The 26,506-nt window shown below is 38.2% G+C and overlaps 1 protein-coding gene across 1 annotated transcript in view; it reads right to left on the reverse strand.

Annotated features, from left to right (window-relative positions):
* The window catches only part of LOC135211172 (N-acetylgalactosaminyltransferase 6-like), a 77,083-nt gene extending 51,037 nt beyond the window's left edge, over positions 1-26,046 (reverse strand). The window contains exon 1 of the mRNA XM_064244374.1: positions 25,810-26,046. Coding sequence (XP_064100444.1) covers positions 25,810-26,022 — 213 coding nt within the window. The 5' untranslated portion in view covers positions 26,023-26,046. The remainder of the gene's footprint in view (positions 1-25,809) is intronic.
* Between the last annotated feature and the right edge of the window lie 460 nt (positions 26,047-26,506).

Below are 26,506 nucleotides of genomic sequence, written 5' to 3' on the forward strand. Positions count from 1 at the left end.
AACAACACAACCTTGCTGATTCATTTTTTAAACAGATTATTTTGACTGCAAACAAACATGCAATGTCTTGGACTCACTTCATTTGTGAAAATATGGCCATAAATCACTATGAGCCATTCAGTGCCTTAGAACGTGGAAGAAAGATAAGGGGGCGGGAGTAGGGGTGGGGGGGTCGGTGTTTGGCGTGGTTGAACATCAGGATGGAAGAAAGTTGAAGGTAAAGTATAGAGCTAAAAGTTGGGCGCAGCTAAGGGCCGAAGGAACCCTACAAACCAGTATTAGCAATAACTACCGTGCAACACGTGTGGCGCACCAACAGCACTAACTCCCTACAGGGAGCAATGCTTGGATGGTATCCAGTACTGAAAAAATGCCATTCACAGGGCTGACCCGGATGATTTCTCTCGTGATCAATAATTAAGTTTAGTTTCTCTAATATACAACTTCATAAAATTTTGCAAATAGACTATAAATTTTAAAGACTCTGCAAAACCAAAGAAGACATAAAGAATATATGCATACATACATACATACACACACACACACATATATATATATATATATATATATATATATATATATATATATATATGTGTGTGTGTGTGTGTGTGTGTGTGTGTGTGTATATAGAAAAGTGCCAGATTTTATTGTCAGCCCACATAAGCCTTGTCCATTGTGAATGATAATAATCGACTTTCCTGCACAACGTATAATCAAGGTCACCCAAAAACTTAAAATAGGTCTATATTTCGGTGGCCCCGGTATAGTGCTTATGAGCGGCGACTCACGAAACTTTTAACCACGACCCGGTAGTGGCCTGATTGTATTATATCGTTGTCAGAAGCATGATGATGGCTAACTTTAACCTTAAATAAATAAAAACGACTGAGGCTTAAGAGCTGCATTTGGTATGTTTGATGATACGAGGGTGGATGATCCACCTACCAATTTACAGCCCTCTAGCCTCCGTAGGTTTTAAGATCTGAGGGCGGACAGAAAAAGTGCGGACGTAAAAAAAATGCGGACGGACAAGCAAAGTAGTTTTCTTTTCAGACAACTAATAATATTTTATAATTTGCTAGATAAGTAAACGTTACAGAAATTGAATGTCAATCACATTGTCCCAAACATTTTTTTTTTTTTTTGACATGAACTTGAAGCTGTGAAAGGGTCTCTAGAGTCTAGTCTGTAGGCCTAACGTTGGCGGGAATATTAGATATGTTTTAATGTTAGTGAGTAATTTAATCTGCAAAATTTTCCATCTTGACACGGCCTATGCAAACATATCAAAGATGACTTGCATTGTGAACTTCCCGGGTAGGCATTCCCATTCCTGGAATTCCATGGACGTGCTAGAAACGTGCCACATTTTATTGTTCACAATGCAAGTCATCTTTGATATATTTGCAAAGCAAGTGTCAAGATGGAAAATTTTGCAGATTAAATTACTCACTAACATTAAAACATATTCCCGCCTACGTTAGGCCTACAGACTAGACTCTAGAGACCCTTTCACAGTCTGGTAATAATTCAGCTTCAAGTTCATCAGTGTTTGGACAATGTGACTGACATTGAATTTCTGTAACGTTTACTCATCCATTTCTTTTTTTTTTCTGTCCGCCCTCAGATCTTAAAACCTACGGAGGCTAGAGGGCTGTAAATTGGTAGGTGGATCATCCACCCTCGTATCATCAAACATACCAAATTGCAGCTCTTAAGCCTCAGTCGTTTTTATTTATTTAAGGTTAAAGTTAGCCATCATCATGCTTCTGACAACGATATAATACAATCAGGCCACTACCGGGTCGTGGTTAAAAGTTTCATGTGTCGTCGCCCATACGCATTATACCGAGCCACCGAAAGATAGGCCTATTTTGGGTGGCCTTTGATTATACGATGTACAGGAAAGCCGATTATTACTATTCACAATGGACAAAGCTTATGTGGCTGACGGTGAAATTCAATTATTCAGCGATTTGAATCGTCTAGTTGTGCCATGCGAGCAATAAGCGTTTCCTCGAATTATGACTGAATACTTAAAGAATTGCCTGCTCTAGGAAATCACACTCGCGAAGTGCACGTTGCATTTCTTTGTTCTTTATTTTGCCATTTTTACTTCTAACGTAGTTTGATATTTAAAAGAAATGTAATGCAGTTTGATATTTAAAAAAATTGGTTTGAAAGCATAACGATGCTACCTAAAACTTATTTATACATGAGAGAGAGAGAGAGAGAGAGAGAGAGAGAGAGAGAGAGAGAGAGAGAGAGAGCTAAAACACCAGCACAACAATGTTGCTCACATGTAATTACTCTTTTATGGCAGCTGTAAATCTGATATCGTCAACTTTGACGGCTTCCAGAAAGGATGAAGGAGACCACGATGGCATAAGGCCACACATAAATCTAGCGACAACATAGACGTCCATATCATCGAATGTCTTAGCCAGTCAGTCAGTCTTCCTTCAGTTTGTTAAAATTGTGGACAACAAATAAATGAACCATGAAAACTTGTAAGTCAAGTTTCACTGACTAAATTGATATACCAATATTTTGGGCCTGTTATTTCCCATTCATGCAATTAGGACCTGACTGATTTGGCATTAGGGTCCATACACACAATAACAACACATTTCATAACCACACATCGGCACGCCATCAGACACCTTACAAACAGGCTGAATACAAGTCAACAGACTCTTGTTCATCCTGTGCCACTGGTCCAAGCGATTATCCAGCATTTGCCAAAAGTTGCGTTCTCCCCTTATGTTGTTGACTTGTTTTCAACAAGTTTGTAATATGTATGCGAAAAGTTCCTGATGTATGTTTCCGAAGTTTTACATGTGGACTCATCCTTACGATTACCTTCGACCTTACTCTTGGCTTCTACCTCTTTTCCATATTTTTTTTTTTACTTTAATCAAATTAACCAGGTGACTGATTTCCAGAGACCCCTCGAAATCAATCACATGCAATCAAGCCAGCAGAAGATCTCACTAACGGTCTAACCTGTATTCAACATGTTCATGACAGATATGGATAAGTTCCAAACATGTGCTTACAAAGTTTGAACATACCCTTAAAAACGACAGTCGACAATGCAATGGCTATCTACCTCATTCTATATTCTTTCCTTTTTACTCCAATCAAACTAATTGGTGGCTGATCTCCAACAATGGCTTCAAAGCAATCAAACGAAATCTAGCCAACAAATGATTTTACTAACTTGTTTTCAACCTGCTCGTGATAGATACGGGATAAGTTCCCAACGTGTGTTGACATGTTTTGCTGCAGTGCAAACACACCCTTACAAATTACCGTCGACACTGCAAATGGACATCTACCTGATGTCCTGATCACATATTACTCCAATGAAATGAACTGGGGGACTGGTTTCCAGCGATGCCACCAGAGTAATCAAACGATCTACCTTGTTTTCAACGTATTTGTGACAAATGATCTGACGACTGCCGCCTTACGCCAAGAGGGGCTGACGTCACCATACGATAAAGTAAGCATACACAAGGGCTAGTAGACCTCGAGCATACACACACCAGTGCGCCGACCCACATTCGTCCGCAGATCAATAATCTGGTTACTTCGGAGGAACGTTTTATATCGGCGCCTTTTTGCGGGTCCTTTTCCTCTGGCGACCGGATCGATAACATCAAAGCCATGTCCTTGATTGATACGCCGAGCGTTCCTTTCGTGTAAATCTCGCACTTGCAGGCGTTGGTTTGGTAAATGCGTAAATATGCACGTGTAATCATACGAGATATACAATGAAGTAAGAACAGGAGAGAGAGAGAGAGAGAGAGAGAGAGAGAGAGAGAGAGAGAGAGAGAGAGATTCCTGCAACTCAATTTGGCAAAGTGAAAACAAATACAATTCAAAAAAATCCAGAGACTCAACAAGCAGTGAAAAAACAAATAAGAAATAAACAAAAATAAACAAAAATAAAAAATCTTCGGCAGAAACCTTTTCCTTGCCATAAAAGAGGAACGATCACGAGTATAAAGAGAACTAGTCCTTGGCGGACTCTGTATATTCGTAAATCATAAACTTCAGTATTGGCTTTTGTATTTGCTGTCATTGGTACTTTATGTTTGATATGAGACTGTTGGTAACATTGACGGGGTTCCTACTTGAAGTGGAACTTTTGGGTGTTACCCTAGGGCGCTGATTCACTATGCTTCGGAACTTTCCTCTGGACTCTTGTTTTCCCAACCCTTATTACATTCCTTTCTTTAAATGATAGGTCTAGAGGGTCCTTTGTGCTTAAGGCTTATCCTTTTCCCGTCCTGTCCCTAATGATTGTTGCGACCTATAACAAAATGAACATCAATAACGACTGGTATAACAATTACAATGCACAAATAATTTTCATATTAGCAGTCAGTTTGCAAGTGGCATATTGGTGACTCAAAACAGTATTATTTTGAACGAATATAAATTACTGTCTTAAGGCTAAAGGAACCTCGGGTTTTCTGCACTAGTGAACTTTTACATATTATTAATTTCTATCGCAGTCTACCTATACCTGAAACGGTATTTTGTGGAAAACTACATTATTTACATTCTTCGAAACTGCAGCTTCTCTCTCTCTTCTCTCTCTCTCTCTCTCTCTCACACACACACACACACACATAAACACACACACAAAAAATCAGAGCCGAATAAAACACTTATTTTCACGAAAACGAAAAATGCTTAATTGCCAATTAAAAGACATGGACCGGTAATTGAATGTGGAGTAAAAGACCTATAGCTTTAGAAATTAGAATTACATCTTCCCAAGCAAATCGCGTTCCACAAAGTCCCCCTTTTCTGAAATATAAAAACAAAACACGAAACGGAAAACAAAGTTATAGAGATTTGCGTGACTCGTTTTGTGGTTGCAATAATGCGTCCGCCTGTGTTTGAAGACCTACGTTGCCTATTTTATCAAAAAAAGATTCCGGTGAAGTCTAAACTCGTGGAAATGATATATTGACGTTTCTATCCAACGCAATCACTACAGAAAATTTCAGAATGGACCAGTGTTTACGATCATGTTTAATTCCCAATAACGAAAGCAAACGGCAGACTGAGACTAATTTTGTTAGTAACGATTACCTGCTAAAGACAAGATGCACAAAGCAGCTCAAGAGTGACCTGTCTTGACCTGCTATGTGGACGGGAAGCTAGTGAAGGGTAACTGACCTGGTATGCGGACGGGAAAGTAGTGACTGGTAACTGACCTGGTATGCGGACGGGAAGGTAGTGATAGGTAACTGACCTGGTATGCGGACGTGAAGGTAGTGATAGGTAACTGACCGGGCATGTGGACAGGAATGTATAGTGACAGGCAACTGACCCTGTGTGTGGACGGAAAACTATACTGCGTTTACTTTTCTAAGATCGCTGTGGTGTGGCTTGTACAGATATCATACGGTGCCAATTTTCATGTTATGGTAAACATATGAGCTTCATGGAGTCTATTGAAATAGTTTTTATTTCTTGAAATGTGATTCTTTGTTTGCATCAGATATTTTGAATGTATCTTATTTGGTATACTCTTCGTTAAAACCTCAGTTTCATTAATGAAATATGAAGATATGGCATATTTTTCCCACGGCGATGCCAGATCTGAGTTCAGGGGACCTATGGTTTTTAAGAGGATTCAAAAGGTCATGGTCAATATCATTAAAGGATACTCGCACTCGATCACCCACTGTGAAAAGTATGGACAGCCCAGCCCAAGTGACTCCCGTAAACGTCTTCACACACCACCTGAGGCCAAGGAAATAATCTATAATTTCCCGAAATACTTCATTTTATAAAAACATCTTGAAGGTCCTGAAACTGATGTTTCGAAGGCTATCCAGAAAACATCTGCAGCAACAAAAGTGTTAGAAATGACTATTCGTAGACTTAAGAAGCAAGAGAGGCGGGAAATATAGTGGAATCTCCAGTGTTTCAAAAAAAAGAAAAGATAAAGTGAGTCCTGTGACTGACTTGGATGAATTTGATAAAAATGTTATGCAGAGAAGGAATGAGTGGTTGTCTCTTCCAAGGGCATATAGATCGCTTGACTTATGAATTTATGTCTCAAGTCCAAACACCGGAGCCAACAGGCCACTCAGCGCATCTATAATTATAGAAAGAGAAAGAAGGAATAGGTAAGTAGAATCGGGAATGAAAAAAAAAAAGTTAACAGGGAAGATGCAAACCCTTTCCCTCGACTCCCAAGGTCTAAAGCGAATCCTCCTAAGAAGGATTATATCTGCGTTAAGCATTTAATGGGACTTACATACCCGTAGATATGACAACTCTGCCTTTTCTACCTGGCCCCACCCTAGCGATCTTAGAAAAGTAAACGCACTATAGTAAAGGGTTACTGACCGAGCTTGCACAAAAACACAACTGACAGGCAACTGACTGGAAACGTCCAGAGCAGAGAAGCCTGCATTGCTTGATAACCCCAAAGTACTTAAGCGCAACGTGGAAAACTTACCAAGAATTCTTTTCCTTGTAACCCTGAATTTAATCGAACAGTCACCTGTTATCTACAGCTGCTGATAAGAAACACAAAGCTAAGTCTGGAAAATGCTAGTTTACTGGAAGATGCTGGAAGATTATGCATTTCCTAAAATAAGGCGTAACAGGAGGAAAACCTCGCAGTTGCGCAATGAATCAAGCGTCAGGAGAGGGTGGAAAGTAAGATGAAGAAAGAATATGAAAGGAGGCACAGTAAAAGGAACGGAAGTGGTTGCAGCTAGGGGCCGAAGGCACGCTGCGAAGAACCTTAAGTAATGCCTACAGTGCAGCGCATGAGGTCCACTGACGGCACTAACCCCCTACGAGGTGGAGGGGTTATGCTCCTGGTAACATGCAGGCCATTATATTGCATATGAATCCTGTATAGCCATTATATTTTTTTCTATGATCCCCATTTCGTGAAATTCTTCGGACTCAAAGTAACCGGAGAGGTCCGAAGAAGGCCATCGTGATTAAGTATAAAAATGTGAGAGTAAATAAATAAATACATAAATAAATCGACAAATAATTGACTGTCTTCCTGCCAGAGGAGGCTTGCATATCCTGAATATCCTGTAACCAAAGGCATCTCGAACGAGAAAAGATGATAAATACAGCTACTGGACTTGTGAGAGGCCCACAGTTAGGACTGATTGATTCACGGTTACTAAAACTCGCTTATGCGCTGTTTATTCTCCTTCCTTCCTTTCCATTTAAAAGGGGCCACTCCAGTTTAATTCTAATTGCATAAGCTATATATAGAAAATTCCATTCAGGACATTTCATTCTTCTGTTCTAGTCACGAGTGCAACGCCCCGCAGATGAAAAGTCAGTAGTAACTAACGGTCTTTCCATCAGCATTGCACACGTTGAACTTATGATTTTTTATTAGAAATATTTCAGTTTTTATGAATAAATTTTATATGAATATGAAATGAAGAGGGGAAAATTGGTTCTCATACAGTAATGATATCATGGAATTGGAATTGTTATATAAAATTTAGGCCAAAGGCCAAGCGCTGGGCCTATAAGGTCATTCAGCGCTGAAACGGATATTGTGAGTGAAGAAGGTTTTAAAGGCGCCATAAGAGGAAGACCTCGCAGTTGCACTATGAGACAACTGTTAGGATACAGTTGAAAGTAAGATGGGAGAAATGTAATATGAACGGAGGTACAGTTAAAGGAATGAAAGGGGTTGCATCTATGGGTCGCTGCGAAGAACCTCGCATAATACCTACAGTGCATCGCGTGAACTATGCTAATGGCACTACCCCCGCCCCTACGGGAGTAATGATGTTATGGTAATGTGCCTAAGTCAGCTTTAAAAAACGTGAACCAACGTCATAAGAGAAATGCCATGTAAAACGACAGACTTAAAAAAAGATTAGAACACAGGAACTCGAAAGTAAAGATGGACGTGACAATACGGAAACATGACAGTTACTTCCTATAGGGATGAGAATCAATCTTTCTCAATGGAGATAAAATGACATGGGGCTAGGCGAAGTACGTGGTGGTACAGGCACGAACTGAGATCTAGAATCACTGAACTCCACACACGGTCGACTTGTTCTCTTAACTCTTGTCATTCGTCTCGGGCTCTCGGCGCCCAATAATACGAGTATGTTCTTCTTCTTCTTCTTCTTATAAACTCACTCCTCCTCTCCCTGAAGGGATGCACGCACACATATGTGCTACTACGTCTTCTGAAAAATCTCAGATCATATCTTCCCTCACAGATAGAAGATGATCGCTAGAGTCGTCTTCTCCTTCATAGACGGATCGGGAAATGGTCTCAGACTCTCTGTCTCGAGGGTTAAAACCGCTTCCTTCAGCTTGAAACCTTTCAACAGACTCAGTCCAATGCTTCCGATGTCTCAGTATGCCTTTCAGGATGAGGCCCCCTAGGAGGGTAGTACCGTCAGTGCACCTCATGTGGTGCACTGTAGGCATACTTAAGGTTCTTTGCAGCGTGCCTTCGGCTCCTAGCTGCAACCCCTTTCATTCCTTTTACTGTGTCTTTGTTTATATGGTGCTTTTCCGTTGTATGGAACCAGTGGTTATTCCGCAACGGGACCAACGGCTTGGTGTGACTTCCGAGCCACGTCGAGAGTGAATTTCTATCACCAGAAATACACATCTCTAACCCCTCAGTGGAGTGTCCGAGAATCAAACTTGCAGCCACCGAGGTGGCAGGCATAGACCATACCGATCACGTCACTGAGGCGCTATTCCTTTTACTGTACCCCCTTCTTTCATATACTCTTTCTTCCATCTTTCTTTCTACCCTCTCCTGACAACTGATTTATAGCGCAACTGCCAGGTTTTACTATTGTTACACCTTTCAACCCTTTTACTGTCAATTTCCGTTTCAGCACTGAATGACCTCATTGGTCCCACTGCATGGCCTTTGGCCTAATTTCTATATTCAATTCAAATCAATTTCAGGATGAGGTTGCTACCCGAAAGTCCTTATCCTTGACAACATCAGACTCACTTACAGCTTGGTGTGGTGAGCAGCTGCAGACCTGAAACAATCTATACTGTAATATTTTAGGATGAAGTTGTTAGCCCCACACCCTACTCCACTCTGGCTGCCACCAACTGTCACAGTCGACTAACAACCGCTTCCGGTCTTCTGACCAGAGGCGGTCGAGCTTGAACTGCAGCAGCGGAGTTTATTTATTGCAAAAATTTATTGCAGAAGCGCAATAAATTTGTGCTTTCATGAGACCTCACAGAAAGTGGCCGAGAATCAACACTCGGATTTTTTCACACACACACACACACACGCAGTTACGTATATGAGTATGTGCATCTATGCAGGTTTCTCTCGTCATATATATGTATTATATATATATATATATATATATATATATATATATACTGTATAAATACATATACACATGTGTCCGCCTGTGTCCGTGGCGTACGTCGAACACAAATATTATTAGCAACTGACAACATGAACAAGGATTACTCAAATAACGTGTAATGAAAAACAATGGAGCTTACGACTACAAAACAAAAATAAATAAATAAAAATTTCCCTTTGGCATCACCAGGTTGGTTATGAACCGAATACAAATGGCTGATGTATGCTACAGATATCGCGTCACGAACACCTGCGAAAGTTCTGATGACATATGACATAACGATAATACTAAATCATGTTATATATACACATGCTTACATACATAAACGCACACATATCAATGACCGTCAGACTGCTTATTCTCTTGCACTTTTTCGATACGTTTGCCACAACAAAGCTTAAGATCAATACGAAAAAAACAGGATGATATCCTGAAGACGGTGCCAGAATTCGAATAAATACATATATTATTCTATTTATTTTTCTATTATTACTTTATTGACTAAACATTATAATAGACTTACAAAGCTAGAGGAATACATTATTGTTATTATTTATATTATATAAAATAATCTTGCACAAGACAGACTCACTTTGAATAAATATTTAAGTCCACAAAGAATATATAGACATACTAAATCAATAAACAGCCTAACTCAATTTAAAACACAACAATACCACTCCCAAAATATACGATAATTAGCTCTTATAGTAATTTACTAACTCATAATGCATAATTATAAAGTTCTACCATATTACCTCCATTTAACAAATTTACAGTGTCTTAGTAATCAAGGTTGAGATACTTCAGTCGAATGCGAGTACTGAGAGGGCAATACAAGAATACACGCTCTTCATCCTGTCCCTGATTTTCTGTACAAACATACTTACGCATTTCATAAGGGGCCCTACTCCAACTTCCAAATTCAATTTTTAAGCTACGAAACATCAATATTAACCTTGTGAAAGCTTGTCTTTTATAATCTGGCACATATATTTCCCTTTTACATTCACTGTGATGTAAGAGCCCCTTCTTTAGTTTTGTCCTGTTTGTGACATACTTCGTAACATTTACCGGTCTATTTGTTATTAGTGACCGAATGTTTTTTAAGGATTGTCCACTATTTCCTTCTCTGACACATCTTATAAAAAATCTGTAACCTGGTGTGTTGTTCCTCCTACACATATCCAATACAAAATTAAACGGTTCCTCTAAATTCACAAAAGTCGTTTTAGACTTTAGGAAACTGTTGCGTTTTTTCTCAATTTCATATTGCAGTATTTAATCCTACTTCTACTAAACATAAAGGTAGAAGTATATTGTTCCTAACACCGAGCAGTATTCTAACTAGTTTACCGTAAATCTTTTCTATACTACGAACATTACAAGTCAACCAGCTTTCGCAGCTGTATATAACAAGGATGACATCACAGCCGCATGAAATACTTTCATTTTATAAAGAAATGGCATGGTTGTGTTTGCAGCACAAAATATGGGAAACTTGTTAACCAATGATGAAGACGATTTATCATGCGAATCAAGGACAGATTTCATACTTGCATCATCCAGAAACCAAGCCCCTAGATATAAATGCCGAGAACAATATTCAACTTGTAAGCTGCCACACTTAAATGACTGTCTCTCGACCTCATCGCCATTAACAATAAATAATTTTGTTTTTGATGAGTTCACTTCCATACCATACTCTGTACAGTAGTCCAAGAGTATTTTGAACTTTCTCTTAAACATGTCTCTAGATGTTGCAATTATGACTGTGTTGTCCATCAAAAGTAAAGCATGAAATCCTCCTAAAAAACCATCAGTTCCTATTCGTTCTTTGATCATCTTTATCATTCTATCTATATAAATTACAAATAAAAGACAAGTCGTAGGTGCCCCTTGTCGTACCCCAACACACGATTCCACAGTAGAATACTTTAAGATGTTTTCCGTACATTTGTAAATACCTTGGATTGCCAACAGCATGAGCCTACCGCATCCAATTGATTTTAAATGATTAAGCATCTTTATTTGATGTACCTTACCATATGCCTTGCTGTAATCTACAAATACGACGTACAACTTATTTTTCTTATATTTGACGAAATCCAACAATAAACGCAGTGCCATTATCCGCTCAACACAACCTCTTCCTTTTCGTGCCCCTGCCTGGCACTTATCAATGGAACACCATACAGACAGTCTATTCATTAATAACATATCATATATTATGGCCAGCGTATTCATGATACTTATTCGCCAGTAATTACTACAATCGAATACATTATCTTTTATGAACAAAGTTATCAGTTTATTACTGCACCAATAAGAGGGATGATATATACACAGGAATATGCAGTTCAAAATTGTAAGAAAAATAATTTCCAAGGAACAGGTAATATTGCAACTAATCCTGGGCATATCCCGACAAGACTGTTATTCGTTTTCAAATTAAACAGCGCATCTTTCAGTTCTCTAGTTGTAAAAGGACCATCCAAAATTGGAATGCAAAATGCACCATTAACGTTAACATTTTCCGCACTCTGATTAACATCAGGGTTAAGTAATTCCTCAAATTAAGCTTTAAAGTGAGTATCCTCTGATCCTTCATAGTTTTGATCGGAAACATTCCCTTTCCAGTCAATAGCACGCCAAATCAACCTTGAGTCATCTTGGTTCAACAAACGGGTCCACCGAGGATATATTTGATCCCATTCACACTGATGATAATACTGCCTTACATTATTTGTGGTTTCCGCAACATTATTTATTAGGTCAGAACAGTCACGTAGTAAAATTGATACATCTCCAGTTTGTTCATCATCAAACTCTGGGGGCCTATGGTTACCCATAACGGCTCTAAAGTTCTCTCAATTTACTGACAGTTAAGAAAGGCCCCTCTTCAATATTTTATTCAATTCATTCCTGAACTAACATACGATTGGCGCACACGAAAAGCACCCTCTATCAATAACGCTGATGATAATTCAATTTCAGTATTAAATTCCAAAGTCACGGTTAGGGGGGCATGATCAGATCCCCGAACAGCATGCTCTGCCTCAACTCAATGCAAATTCATCATTGCATCATTCTTTAAAAGACACAAGTTCAATTCAGAAACCCAATACAGCCCTTGCCTATATGACAGATTGGCTCCAAACCGCTTACCATTAACAAGGTGATTAGGTACTCCTAAGCCATCATTCCTGCACAAGTCTATCAGCTGTTTACTATTGTTATTTAGAACAAAATCTTTATCCTCACGTATTGATAAGGTACGCCCTCAGAATCCATTAATGTAGGTTAATAGGTATTGAAAGTAACAAGAATATATATATTAGATATTGTTTTTGTTTGTATGGTGTTTTTACGTTGCATGGAACCAGTGGTTATTCAGCAACGGGACCAATGGCCTTACGTGACTTCCGAACCACGTCGAGAGTGAACTTCTATCACCAGAAATACACATCTCTCACTCCTCAATAGAATGGCCGAGAATCGAACTCGCGACCACCGAGGTGGGACGCCAACGCCATACCAACCACGCCACTGAGGCACACTATATATTATATATATTAGATAAACATCAGCCGTAGCCAAAGAAATCTTGAAAACAAACGACAGATGCCAAGTGCTTCCGTGTAATTAGCACATCTTCGGGGCACAAAATGTTATTTCCTTTCAGGCTTTTCCTGCGTCTTCATCTTCACCTCATAAACAATTCTAGTGTGAATTTTACACACACACACACACACACACACACACACACACATATATATATAGATATATATATATATATATATATATATATATATATATATATGTGTGTATGTGTATGTATGTATGATATGTATATATATATATATATATATATATATATATATATATATATATAATATATCATTGTCTGTCTGGAACATCGCATGACGCAAAGGGCATCAATAAATACCCCAACAAATCTCCTGACATCAGTCAGTCAGTCTAACCTGAGACACCAATATGCCAGCACGGGCTCTTGCTCGAAACCAGCCCATAAACCTCCAATCATCCCCAACCTCCCTTCTTTTCGTTATGGAATATAAAATGTAGGCCAGAGGCCAAGCGCTGGGACCTATAAGGTCATTCAGCGCTGAAAGGGAAACTAAAAGTCAAAAAAAGGTTTGAAAGGTGTAACATGAGGGTAGCCCCGCAGTTGCACTTTGATACAATAATTGTTTATGGGGGCGGAAAGTCCGATGGAGGAAAGACTATGAACGGAGCTACGGTAAAAGGGCCGTAACTGCAAAGATCCTTACGTGGGTAGTAATGCCTACAATGCGCCTCGTTAGGTGCACTGACGGCACTAACCGCCGTCCCCCCCGGCCCCCTTCTACGGGTACTGGCAATCAAATCACTGTTAATGGTGAATGAGATCAGATATACATAAAAATAAAAAAACTGACAACATTAAATCTAATCAAAATAACGATACTGAAATAAACACAAACACTTTTTTCGTTTTGTAAAAGTGAAAATCAAGCTTTCGATCCTCCCTAAAAAAAAAGTAGTTATTAATCAAAATATATTTTAACCGAATGACCTCCAGATAATAATAACAATAATGTCTTTGGGCTAAACAATACCTATAAAAATCTAATTATCTGATCCATAAATCGTGGACAGCAAGAAATAAAAACTTTTTGGACCATTACAAATTTAATTAATACATCTGTGGTCAATAACAAGTTAAATGCAACCCATATAACTTGTTCTTATATTAATTAGAAAAGTGGAACCACCAATTTAGTTTCGTCGACCGTGGAACAGGAATCAATCACGCAGAGACACTTAAAAGCATCTTAATTACCACATCTTCTAAAACAATGTATTGAATTATCAATACTGAACGTCACGTATCAATATTTCTTGCGTGATAATAAATCAATAAAGAAACAGCAAGTTTCCTCCCGGAGGCCTCAGTTATTTCTGGAATCGGTAACTTGATCATAACTCTCTGTGCATGTAGATGCTTTGCATTCGTCTTGGCCGCTGATTGATATATATATAATGCCGCTTGGATTATCATTACCAAATTGATACTGAGCATATTCCCGTTACCGTACAGAAAGAGAGAGAGAGAGAGAGAGAGAGAGAGAGAGAGAGAGAGGGGAAGGACATGAACCTAAGCCAAGATTTTTCCAGAAAGGATTTTCCAAAAGTCATCTTTGCAGAAGTGCATTATTAGTGTATATGCAATTCTCTCTCTCTCTCCTCTCTCTTCTCCTCTCTCTCCTCTCTTTCTCTTCTCTCTCTCGTCTCTCTCTTCTCCTCTCCTCTATATATATATATATATATATATATATATATATATATATATATATATATATATATATATATATATATATATATATATATATATATATATATATATTATATATATATATATATATATATACACACACACACATATATATATATATATATATATATATATATATATATATATATATATATGTTTTTGCCACAAAGGAAAAAAATGAAAAAGCGAGACAGCCAAGTACTTTCGGTCCTGTTCGGACCCTTTACTGAGTAAAGGGTCCGAACAGGACCGAAAGTACTTGGCTATCTCGCTTTTTCATTTTTTTCCTTCGTGGCAAAAAACCTTTATTTATACATAGCATCACGTTTTATATACTTCGTGATCAAGTTATTCATATATATATATATATATAATATATATATATATGTATATATATATATATATATATATATATATATATATATATATATATATATATATTAACTGAATCACGAAAGTTTGGAACGTGATAAATCCATAAATAAAGGTATACGCCACGGAGGAAAAATAAACAATAAACAAGGGAGTTTCTCCACGATCTTTCGACGTTCAACGTCCTTTATTCAGCAGATAAACTGACTTACATGAGGAACTGACAGTACAGGAAAGCTCGTATAACTGACAGATAGGGATTATAAGGAGATTAGTACCTAGAATCTGGCACGCCTGGAGAAAGAGTAACCTTTCCAAACAAGCATAAACATGGGTACAATTTAAAAAACAAGAAGATTAAGTCAATCTGCTCAGACACAAGGACAAGACAATTAAAGGATAATATAAGGTGACAGCTATTCAGAACTTTGGTAAACAAAAACTTATTCACAATACATATTAAACATACATATACAACAAAGATATTTCTAAGGCAACTAATTTATATTTAAGTCTGTAATTATATCTTTGAAGTCATTCTTAAATATGTTACAAATACAAGGGTCTAAATGAAACAGGCCACGACTGATATTAAAATTACAGCGTGAAGTAAGTTGTATTATAGCAGATTCTAAAAGATTTCGTGATAAGACATCTTTTGACCTTACAATTACTGAACTACCAATCCAATTTATTCGGTGGGTGTTTTCACTTAAATGAATGAATATTGCATTAGATGTTTGCCCAGTTTTTACAGAATATTTATGCTGGCTTAATCTTACTTCTAAGCCCTTGCTCAACTGTCCGAGATAAAAAGAAGGGCAGTCCATCTCATGTATTATGTTGTTGCTTTCCCTGGGCCATTTTTTATTAACATTCCTTTTAGTGTGTTATTATAGGAAAAAATAAGGTTAACCTTAAAGGCTTTTAACAATGATTTAATGGTTTCAAATCCCTTAAAATAAGGTAAACTAAGAATGTTCTTAGAATTTTCTTTCTCCGTGTTACTTACACTATAAAATTTTTTGTGGGCTTTATTATAACAAATATCTAATATATGTGAAGGATAACATAAATCTTTCCCTATTTTTCCTATGTATTCAATTTCTTGATGCAAATATTGGGGACTGACAATGCGCAATACTCGCAAAAACATAGAAGAAAAAATTGATATTTTGATGTTAAGATGGTGGCCTGAATAGAAATGAACATAAGTTAAGTTGTTGGTTGGTTTCCTATAAATGCTGAATTTACATTGAAATAATTCTCCATGCATAAAAACATCTAAGAAAGGGAGGAAATTGTCTTTTTCCAATTCTAGAGTAAACTTAATCGATGGTACCTGGTTATTTAATTTAGAGAGTAAATCATTTACATCAATACCAGCAGCCAGAACAGCTAAAATATCATCAACATATCTATACCACTTTACAGGAATATAAATGATATTAGGTAAGTAGCGTTTTTCAAAGAATTCCATGTACAAGTTTGAAAGGAGTGGTGATAAAGGGTTTCCCTTTGCCATGCAAAATATTTGATGATAAAATTCACCATTGAATATAAATTTACAATCATAAATGCACAACCTAATGAGTGAAATAATGTGACTTATAGGTAGAGGTAATTCATGCCGAGTTGGTTCATTACTAAGATATTCTGAAATAGAGTCTATAGGGACTTTAGTAAAAAGAGAACATAATCAAAACTAACGAATCTATCAGTGGGGCAGAGTAATTTTGTTTAATTTATCAACTAAATCTAGAGAGTTATATATATGAAAATCAGAGATGGTTCCAAGTAACAGGGACAAGATCTTAGTGATATTTTTCGAAAGTTTATATGAAATTGAACCAACAGTACTGATAATAGACTGCATAGGGTTATTATCTTTGTGCGTTTTGACTAATCCATACAGGTAAGGTAGTGAAGGTGATTTGACTGACAATTTGCCTAGTTTTTTCCTATAATAACACACTAAAAGGAATGTTAATAAAAAATGGCCCCAGGGAAAGCAACAACATAATATATAAGATTCCATGTATGTTTTGTTTGTATGGTGTTTTTACGTTGCATGGAACCAGTGGTTAATCAGCAACGGGACCAAAGGCTTTACGTGACTTACGAACCACGTCGGGAGTGAACTTCTATCACCAGAAATACACATCTCTCACACCTCAACGGAATGGCCGAGAATCGAACTCGTGGCCACCGAGGTAGCACGCCAACACCATGTCGACCACGCCACTGAGGTGCTTGATTCCATGTATGGACTGCCCCTCGTTTTATCTCGGACAGTAGAGCAAGGGCTTAGAAGTAAGATTAAGCCAGCATTAATATTCTGTAAAAACTGGGCAAACATCTAATGCAATATTCATTCATTTAAGTGAAAACATCCACCGAATAAATTGGATTGGTAGTTCAGTAATTGCAAGGTCAAAAGATGTTTTATCACGAAATCTTTTAGAATCTGCTATAATACAACTCACTTCACATTGTAATTTTAATATTAGTCGTGGCCTATTTCATTTAGAACCTTGTATTTGTAACATGTTTAAGAATGACTTCAAAGATATAATTACAGACAAATACAAATTAGTTGCCTTAGAGATATCTTTGTTGCATATGTATGTTTAATATGTATTGTGAGTATGTATTGTGAATAAGTTTTTGTTTACCAAAGTTCTGAATAGCTGTCACCCTATATTATCCGTTAATTGTCTTGTCCTTGTGTCTGGGCAGATTGACTTAATCTTCTTGTGTTTTAAATTGTACCCATGTTTATGCTTGTTTGGAAAGGTTACTCTTTCTCCAGGCGTGCCGGATTCTAGGTACTAATCTCCTTATAATCCCTATCTGTCAGTTATACGAGCTTTCCTGTACTGTCAATTCCTCATGTAAGTCAGTTTATCTGCTGTGTAAAGGACGTTGAATGTCGAAAGATCTTGCAGAAACTCCGTTATTTTTCCTTCGTGGCTTATACCTTTATATATGGGCTTATGTGCGTACATATAAATCGACTCGATATGTATTGCTTAAAACTGTACACGTTACGCAATGCCTCCGATACACAAACGCTTCGGTAAGACCGCCTCTAGCACTTACTTGCCAGTCACCAATGACCTTCAAGCAATCAATGACGACAAAGTTTACCTGTAATATATTCCCGGTATAAAGAGCATTGTCTTTGTATCCCCTTTGAAGTACCATATCGGATACACCTCTTCACAGAGGACGTGGTGTAACGAAATCCATCGATACCAGTGTAACTGAATCCCCTGCGTGATGTATAGTATGCACCTTCGTATGATTTTTAAAGCATCGCTAACAAAACACTTGCTTATATGTAGGTATAGAACCTATGTATAAATAATGGTATAAGCCACGAAGGAAAGATAAACACTGGAAAAGCTACAAGATCTTTCAACTCACGTCCTTTACTTAGCAGACCAACTAACATATACACGAGAAACTGAGATGACAAAGAAGGGTCGTATAAGTGACAGATAGGAATTATAAGGAGATTAGTACCTAGATTCCAACACACCTGGAGAATAAGTAACCTTCCCAAACAAGCATAAACAAGGGATAGTGAGAGTGGAAGTTCTAAAAGGTGTCACAGGAGGAAAACCTCATTGTTGCACTATGAACCAAGCGTTAAGAGAATGTGGAAAGCAAGATGGAAGAAAGAGAATGTGAATGGAAGTGCAGTCAAACGATAGAAAGGAGTTACTGCTGGGAGCCGTGAGGACGCTGCAGAACAACCTTCAGTAATGCATAAAGAGCACCGCGTGAGGTGCACTGACGGCACTGCTCCACTGTGGGGTGTAAGATGTTGAAAACCTGCAACTTCCTATCTTTCCATTACAAGTGACCAGAGTGCTATAAAAGCTGTGTTGGTTCCCTTAGCTTATATTTAGAAAATAAAAAGCAGAGACAGACGTGGCCGAGAAAATAAATAATAATAATAAACAGCCCAAACAACATTTCCCGTCATCGACACTGCGATGTCGCTGCTGGAGGGGAAATAGATAAGCTTTATCAATGAGGAAAAGTGTTGGAACCTCTAGCCCTAATGGCCGCTCACGTCAAGCCAACAGAAAGCAGAGGAAAAACGACCGAGGGAAAAGGGATAGAAGACGAAGAGGAGGAGGAGGAGGAGGAGGAATGGGCACAGTTAAGGAGAATACAGACAAGAGGAAAGGGTTAAAAGATAACAATGACTGTTCCTATTATAAGGGAAAATAATATGTAGAAGATGGTGCACGATAAGAGTAAAAGAAATGGGAGAATATGAAAAAGAAAACAGACAAGGGAGGAAAATAAGAGAGACTGTAAATGGAAGGATGACGAAGAGGAAAAACTGGACGAAAACTCCAAACACACGCCGACACGCAAATACGACAAATTCGCCTTAAACGCCAGAAAACACCAGAATGTTTACTTAAACACAACCTCCCCTTCGACTCGTGAATAGGAAACAAAACAAGGGATATAGTATGCAATGAAAACAGTCCGCAAATATTAAGCATTACAAAACATTTTGTGTAATCATATAAAAGTACACATAAAAAAGCTTTGATTAAATAGGCACGAAATTTACCGGACAAAAATCCTTCAAGAATAAATTTTTTCATGATCGATTCAATCTTGTAATTTGGTACTTGGTGCCGACATAAAAAAAAAGGAAAAAAAAAAGGACAAATCATATTAAAATGTATTCACATAAATCTAGTTTAGTCTGGAGCAAACAAAAACAGAACTTGAAGTATATATACACCCGACAACAGGTTGCAGTTAAAACCAGGAAACAAACTCGAAATATCTTTCAGCGGAAATACAAAAGCTAAAACGCCAGGTGGTTACTGCACGTAGTACGACTACCGACCTGGTATATATTCAGTATTCACTTCTCTCTCTCTCTCTCTCCTCTCTCAGGTGAAGGGGAATTATGAAGAGTTATACGGTAGGCTTTGATAAAGAGGCGAGTGATGTCTTATTCTCGTCCCTATCCAGCTATATATGTTGTGATTTCATGAGTTCCAAAGTTGTTGTAAGCACAGGATCAGTGAGCAGATCATTGTGTACCACCGTAGAGGAGGCCATTACTGGTTTTACACTAATACGCGTGGATTTCTGTGGGTGGTAAGTAGGTGCTACTTTGTTATCTACGCGTCAACTACTCCGAGGTGCTAGTACTAAACGCCGTTTGGTAAATGTAAAGCAGAAGCCAGCAAGAAGACATAGCTTATTAATATAATGATTTTTTCGCCTACAAAATATAGAAATGGGTGTATATATTATTTTGATCGCCCAGGGCCTAGTACTAAACACGGCGTCCCAAGGAGCTTCCGCCAAGTTTAGTTTTAGCACCTCGGAGTGGGGTGACACGTAGATAACAAACCAAAGTAGTACTCATATTGGTACTTAGGGTCCCAAGTCTCCCCCAACAATGTAATTAATTACTGATCATGTTGATTTTCCAGTCGTTCCTCTGAAATGGCAGAGGAAAAACAATATTTACAGGCACGGTGCGATATATCCAAAACTTAAAAAGTTACGGGTCTGCCTTTGAGAGGCAAGTTTTCCTTCTTATTTCTTGTGATTTTGAATGTAGGGCGGGTTTGTCTTCCAGGGAATGTTTGCTGTGTGGTATATCTATCTTCTACATGACACGTGAAACCAAGAGTTGCTCTTGGTCTGCCTGCACAGTAAATGTAGAAATGCTGTATATTAAACATCAACATGAAATAGTTTACAATCACGTTGCTTCTCCAATTATTGTGCTGAAACAAGTTGAACATTACCTGGATCGAAAGCACAGTAATATCAAAATATCAAGAAGAGTAATATTCAATTAAATCTCTAGCCACTGATCACATTAAAAGCTTCAGTTTCTATGTAGCAGAATGAGTAAATTCTAGCAATGACTCATAAACCACGTAGGGTCACGAAAAATACCCTAATGATGATTCAGTCACCTAAATGTTTATTCAGCAGTCACGACCCGATGGAAATTGCCGTTACAGCTTACATTTCAACCCCTTGCATTACCTAGACCGACAAAAAGAAAGTAATTCAAGTTTAACGGAAACATAACAACGGAAATATTTACAATGTTTGCAAATACGATTCAACAGAACCATGACAGCGGATATATTCAACATAATATGCCTACATAACCCAAATGATCACTGATCCACTTTGTCTGCAAAAAAGCAACCAGGTTCGCTGAACAGCAGCACCAACATGCAGCAAATGAGCCTCGCTGATGAACTTCTCAGTTCCAGAGGTCCTTTATTCCTCACACCGTTGGACTGTGGAACAGCTTTCCAGAGGATGTCCTACTGGAACTTCTTCAGAAGTTCAAACGAAGGTTTTGGTTTTGTATGGTGTTTTTACGTTGCATGGAACCAGTGGTTATTCAGCAACGGGACCAACGGCTCTACGTGACTTCCGAACCACGTCGAGAGTGAACTTCTATCACCAGAAATACACATCTCTCACCGAGGTGGCAGGCAAAGACCATACCAATCACGCCACTGAGGCGCTTCAAACAAAGGAGCAATACATGACAACCCTAATACCATTCTCATTGCATTTCAATACACTTTTTTATCTATTTGTTGATTTGTTCATTTTTTCTTTTTCTTTTTCAGTAAGTGGGGTCTCTTCTTTCTGTATTTCCCTTTATGTCGTCTCACTTCTTCATAATGAACATCATATTCTTCGGAAGCTTGAACTTCAAGTCAGTGGCCCATGTGGGCTTATTCCAAATGAATAGGTATCATCTCATTGATAATAATAATAATAATAATAATAATAATAATAATAATAATAATAATAATAATAATAATAATAATAATAATAATAATAATATTGAGGGCTAAGAGGCAATTTCCAGTAAAATTAAAACTGTTTTGTGATACGGTGAGCTGAAAGGATCATTAGCAAGGTGGTGAGGTATGGTAACGAAACTTCGTAACTGAGAAGTGTATTTTATATTGCCAAGTGTAGTGTTTTGCCTTTTGATGGACCAAATGTAAATAATTACTGTAAATATGAACTATGTATAATTGTTGTAGTCAATAAAATATCTAATCTAATCTATACAGGCCTGTCCAGACCAAGGTATACAGACAAGCGGCCGTGATCGCCGGGGAGCGCGGTATGTGGGCAAATTCTGCCGGGCTTACCCGTGAGTGTTGTCCATCCACACTGCAGAGTTGGCACATGGGCGGACTTGCCCCCCGCGACGATGCCTGTGCCTTGTCGAGTGTCGTACGAAAAACATGGTGGCTAGTATTGCTCAGAAAAGAAATTGTTGTGCTGCATAGTAATTTGCGCATGTATAAAGAAAAAGACGATAATGTGGTGCAAAGATTGACTAAATAGATGTATAAGGGAGCCACACAACAATAGTAAGCGCCTCAGTGGCGTGGTCGGTTTGGTCTTGGCCTGCCACCTCGGTGGCCACGAGTTCAATTCTCGGGCATTCCACCGAGGGGTCAGAGATGTGTATTTCTGGTGATAGTAGTTCACTCTCGACGTGGTTTGGCAGTCACGTAAAGTCGGTGGTCCCGTTGCGGAGTAACCACTGGTTCCAGGCAACATAAAAATACCATACAAACAAACAACAATTACGAGGTAAATGGGACTGACTCGACGCCCGATCTGCTAGACAAACACAAGCCATTTTACCTAACCTACAACGTGAACTCTGATCCCAACCGGTTGCTTTTGGCGCTGCACTCTCATGAAGGCCTGACAATAATTCTCTTTCTTATTCTTCTTCATGACTGGAACTCGGGAGTTAATCATTGATGTCAAAAGACACTGATTGCATCGTATGGTTTAATGCAACGAGGGGGCAATTTCTAGGTCACAATTTGGGGGAGTCATTAATAACACATTATACACACAAACACACACACACACACATATATATATATATATATATATATATATATATATATGTGTGTGTGTGTGTGTGTGTGTGTGTCTGTGTGTGTGTGTGAAGCAGTTGTAAGCCAAAATTTTCTCTTAACATGTCGATTTCTTCACATTTTGGAAAAACTTGTCACTACACAGCATTTATATATATAATATATATATATATATATATATATATATATATATATAGGTATATACTAAGAGAGAGAGAGAGGTACACGTGTGTAGATTCGTGAGCGTATGCACCACAAGAAGGAAACACTGGTACATGATTATTTTTGAATCACTATCATACACGCATTATATATATATATATATATATATATACATATATATGTATATATATATATATATATATATATATATATATATACATGGTACAAAGCATTTAATTCATTTATTCCCTGAAATATGTATCAGGATATATTGCTATAGAACACACGCACACATATATAGTAAGTATATATATATATATATATATGTGTATATATATAGATATATGTAGTACTTACTATATATGTGTGCGTGTGTTCTAAAGCAATATATCCTGATACATATTTCAGGGAATAAATGAATTAAATGCTTTGTACCATGCACAAAGATAAGCGCTAGCTCACTATATAGCGAGTGTTTGCTTACATCCCGTACCAACAAGGTGCATATCCATCTACGTGGGCAATCCTTTTCACACGTGGCTAATCGAGTCACAGTGGCAACGTGTCAGCGGTTACTTTAGTCTGCACGGTTTGAAATCACAAAATCCTAAATTCTTGGTCCCAAACATGAGAAACAAAGAAAGCGAAGTGAAGGAAACTGTATTCATTAGCAACTCGTTAATCAAACGGCACTATTGCCAGACACAAGGCATGGCCAGTACTACTTCCTCACTCTACGCCTGTCATAAATCATGCGGCTCCCATTATCGCCTAACAATCATGCCAACTAATCGATAATTGGTCGTAATAACTTTCCTTCCTACTAGCGTGAAATAATGAGCCGGCCGGTCTATGAAATGGGCGAAAAGAAATGCGAGTGAGTTCAGTCGAGGAAGGTAACAGCACTGAATATGTTCTGTTTATGAACATCCTGTTAGTTTAAAGTTATCTACTGCTAAATAACAATAATAATCATCATCAAAATAATCAATATTCAGAGTAGTAACTGGCCAGGGAACCTTCCAATAAAATTCACTGACAACCCTGAAGAATGTCAATATACAGCCATATCTCTGAAGATTCCTTAATGAGACTGTCTGTCACTTCAAACATTGCTAACCAGGACGGCATCTCTCTCTCTCTCTCTCTCTCTCTCTCTCTCTCTCTTCTCTCTCTCTCTCTCCAGTACATCATTCGTAACGCATCGGAAATTACGAAGGGGAAAAGTTTAAATTAGAAACTGTCGCTATTGGACTCGGCGACAACAGGTGGACGGACACGAGTGACTTCTGAATTGAATTGAATTGAGTATGGAAATTAGGCCAATGGCCAAACACTGGGACCTATGAGGCCATTCAGCGCTGAAACGGAAACTGCCAGTAAAAGGGCTGATACGTGTAACAGGAGGAAAACCTAGCAGTTGCAGTGTGAAGCAATTGTTAAGAGAGGGTGGAAAGTAAAATGGAAGAAAGAGAATATGAAAGGTGGTACAGTAAAAGGAACGAAAGGGGTTGCAGCTAAGGGCCGAAGGCACGCTGCAAAGAACCTTAAGTAATGCCTACAGTGCATCGCATAAGATGCACTGACGACACTACCCCACTACGGACACGAGTGACTTGTTATTTCATTGGTCTTGCAACAACGCGGCGCTACGTCTTGTGGACTGGGATTTCTATTCTTTCCATTAGATTAGATTCTTCCTTTCTGTCAGCATCCGTTGAATTCAATGACGATTCTCAAAAAGTACGAGCTGCAGTCCAGAAGGTAGCTAGTCATATGTAGGTCTAGGTTTCATGTCGATAAAAAAATCAGTCAATCCAAATGATTTTTAATTCAACTGCATGCAGTTTCATCTCGCCTTCCTTCTGCCGTTGAAACGTCGATAACGCACAAAGTGAAACCGTTTTTTGCATCAAAAGATAACAGAGATAACGATAACGAGAACTGCACTACCCGATGCATCCTGTATGACGATAGTTTGAAATTCCCATGCGAGCGGTATATTCTTATCAAAATCAACCAATTTGTCCTGAAATTATTTAAATCTGTAGAGGCGAAAACATCGCTATATTTATTTAACATTCTTAAGGTAAATGAAATTTGAACTCTGCTTAGTTTTTTCTCTTTTTTAATGGTCTCATTTTCACATACAGTTTAGCGTCTATAGAAACACTGAATTTGCCGTCACTAAGGTTCACGTTTGTGAAAAACAGTTTCTTATAAAGACCAAAGGTTAAGAATGAAGCATTTGTCCTGGGGCTGAATTGCAATGGTTCAATTACTGTCCAATTCACTTCAGATGAAACCGGTAACTCGGTCACGGTGACCACCTTTACTCTACTACGAGAGTAAACATAACACACTCTCTCTCTCTCTCTCTCCATTCACCGATACTACAGCACTTAACACATAAAACTATGGATTGCAAATAAATCGCTCCGTACACAAAAATAGAGTGAAGCGTAAAGTACAAAAAAAAATGCAAAAGTGTAAAGTATACAAGAAATAACGAACAGAAATGATGAGTAAGCATAGCTACACAAGAAAAGTGTTTCACGTTCAAAAACTGATAAGACAGGAACATGACTCCAATGCAACTTACCAAACTGTTAATAACTTGGTTATCTTCGCTTCTGGTGTCATCGGCGGCGGCATTTTGTATGTCAGCCTCAGAGACTAATTTTTTCTTGACGTGCTCCCAGTCCTCTTCCTCTCCCAAATTCGTCGGGTGGGTTTTGTGTAAATAATAACAAAACAAGAGCAAAAGGAACAAGATATAAAGATTACGAAAGACGTGCCTTCTTAACACTCTCATGGCTAATGAGTAACTACTAACTTGGGGAAACGGTACGATTTGTTTACTGCCAGTCCAGAGATAAGAGACGTACAGTACACCCCCCATTGAAGGCTCCGCCCCTCCGGGGACAAACATCTCTCCCTCCCGGCCCAGCAACTTTTCTGCCAGACGTACGAGAAGCGACCACACTGGCGCACCTGTGTATAAGCGTAACCAGTAATTGACCTGTGACTTTGTTGACGTGGGCGGGATAAACCTTCGTTTTCCAATCTCTCACCTCTTTCAGTTTGTTAGATACAATAAAAAGTTTGTTAAAATATGGAAAGCAGTATAAATTTCGATCTTTGAAGTTGCCTTGAGATAAATGCAGTCCATTCAGAAAATGGGTTCTAAGAAAAGTTATGAAGACAACTCCAAAGTAACACTAAAAGACGCAATACCGTAAACCACGTACTTCCAATCATAGCTTGATTTTCGTAAAGAATTTTCTGCTAACATAATT

Source organism: Macrobrachium nipponense, chromosome 4 (assembly GCF_015104395.2).
Source record: "Macrobrachium nipponense isolate FS-2020 chromosome 4, ASM1510439v2, whole genome shotgun sequence".
Classification (NCBI taxonomy): Eukaryota; Metazoa; Arthropoda; class Malacostraca; order Decapoda; family Palaemonidae; genus Macrobrachium; species Macrobrachium nipponense.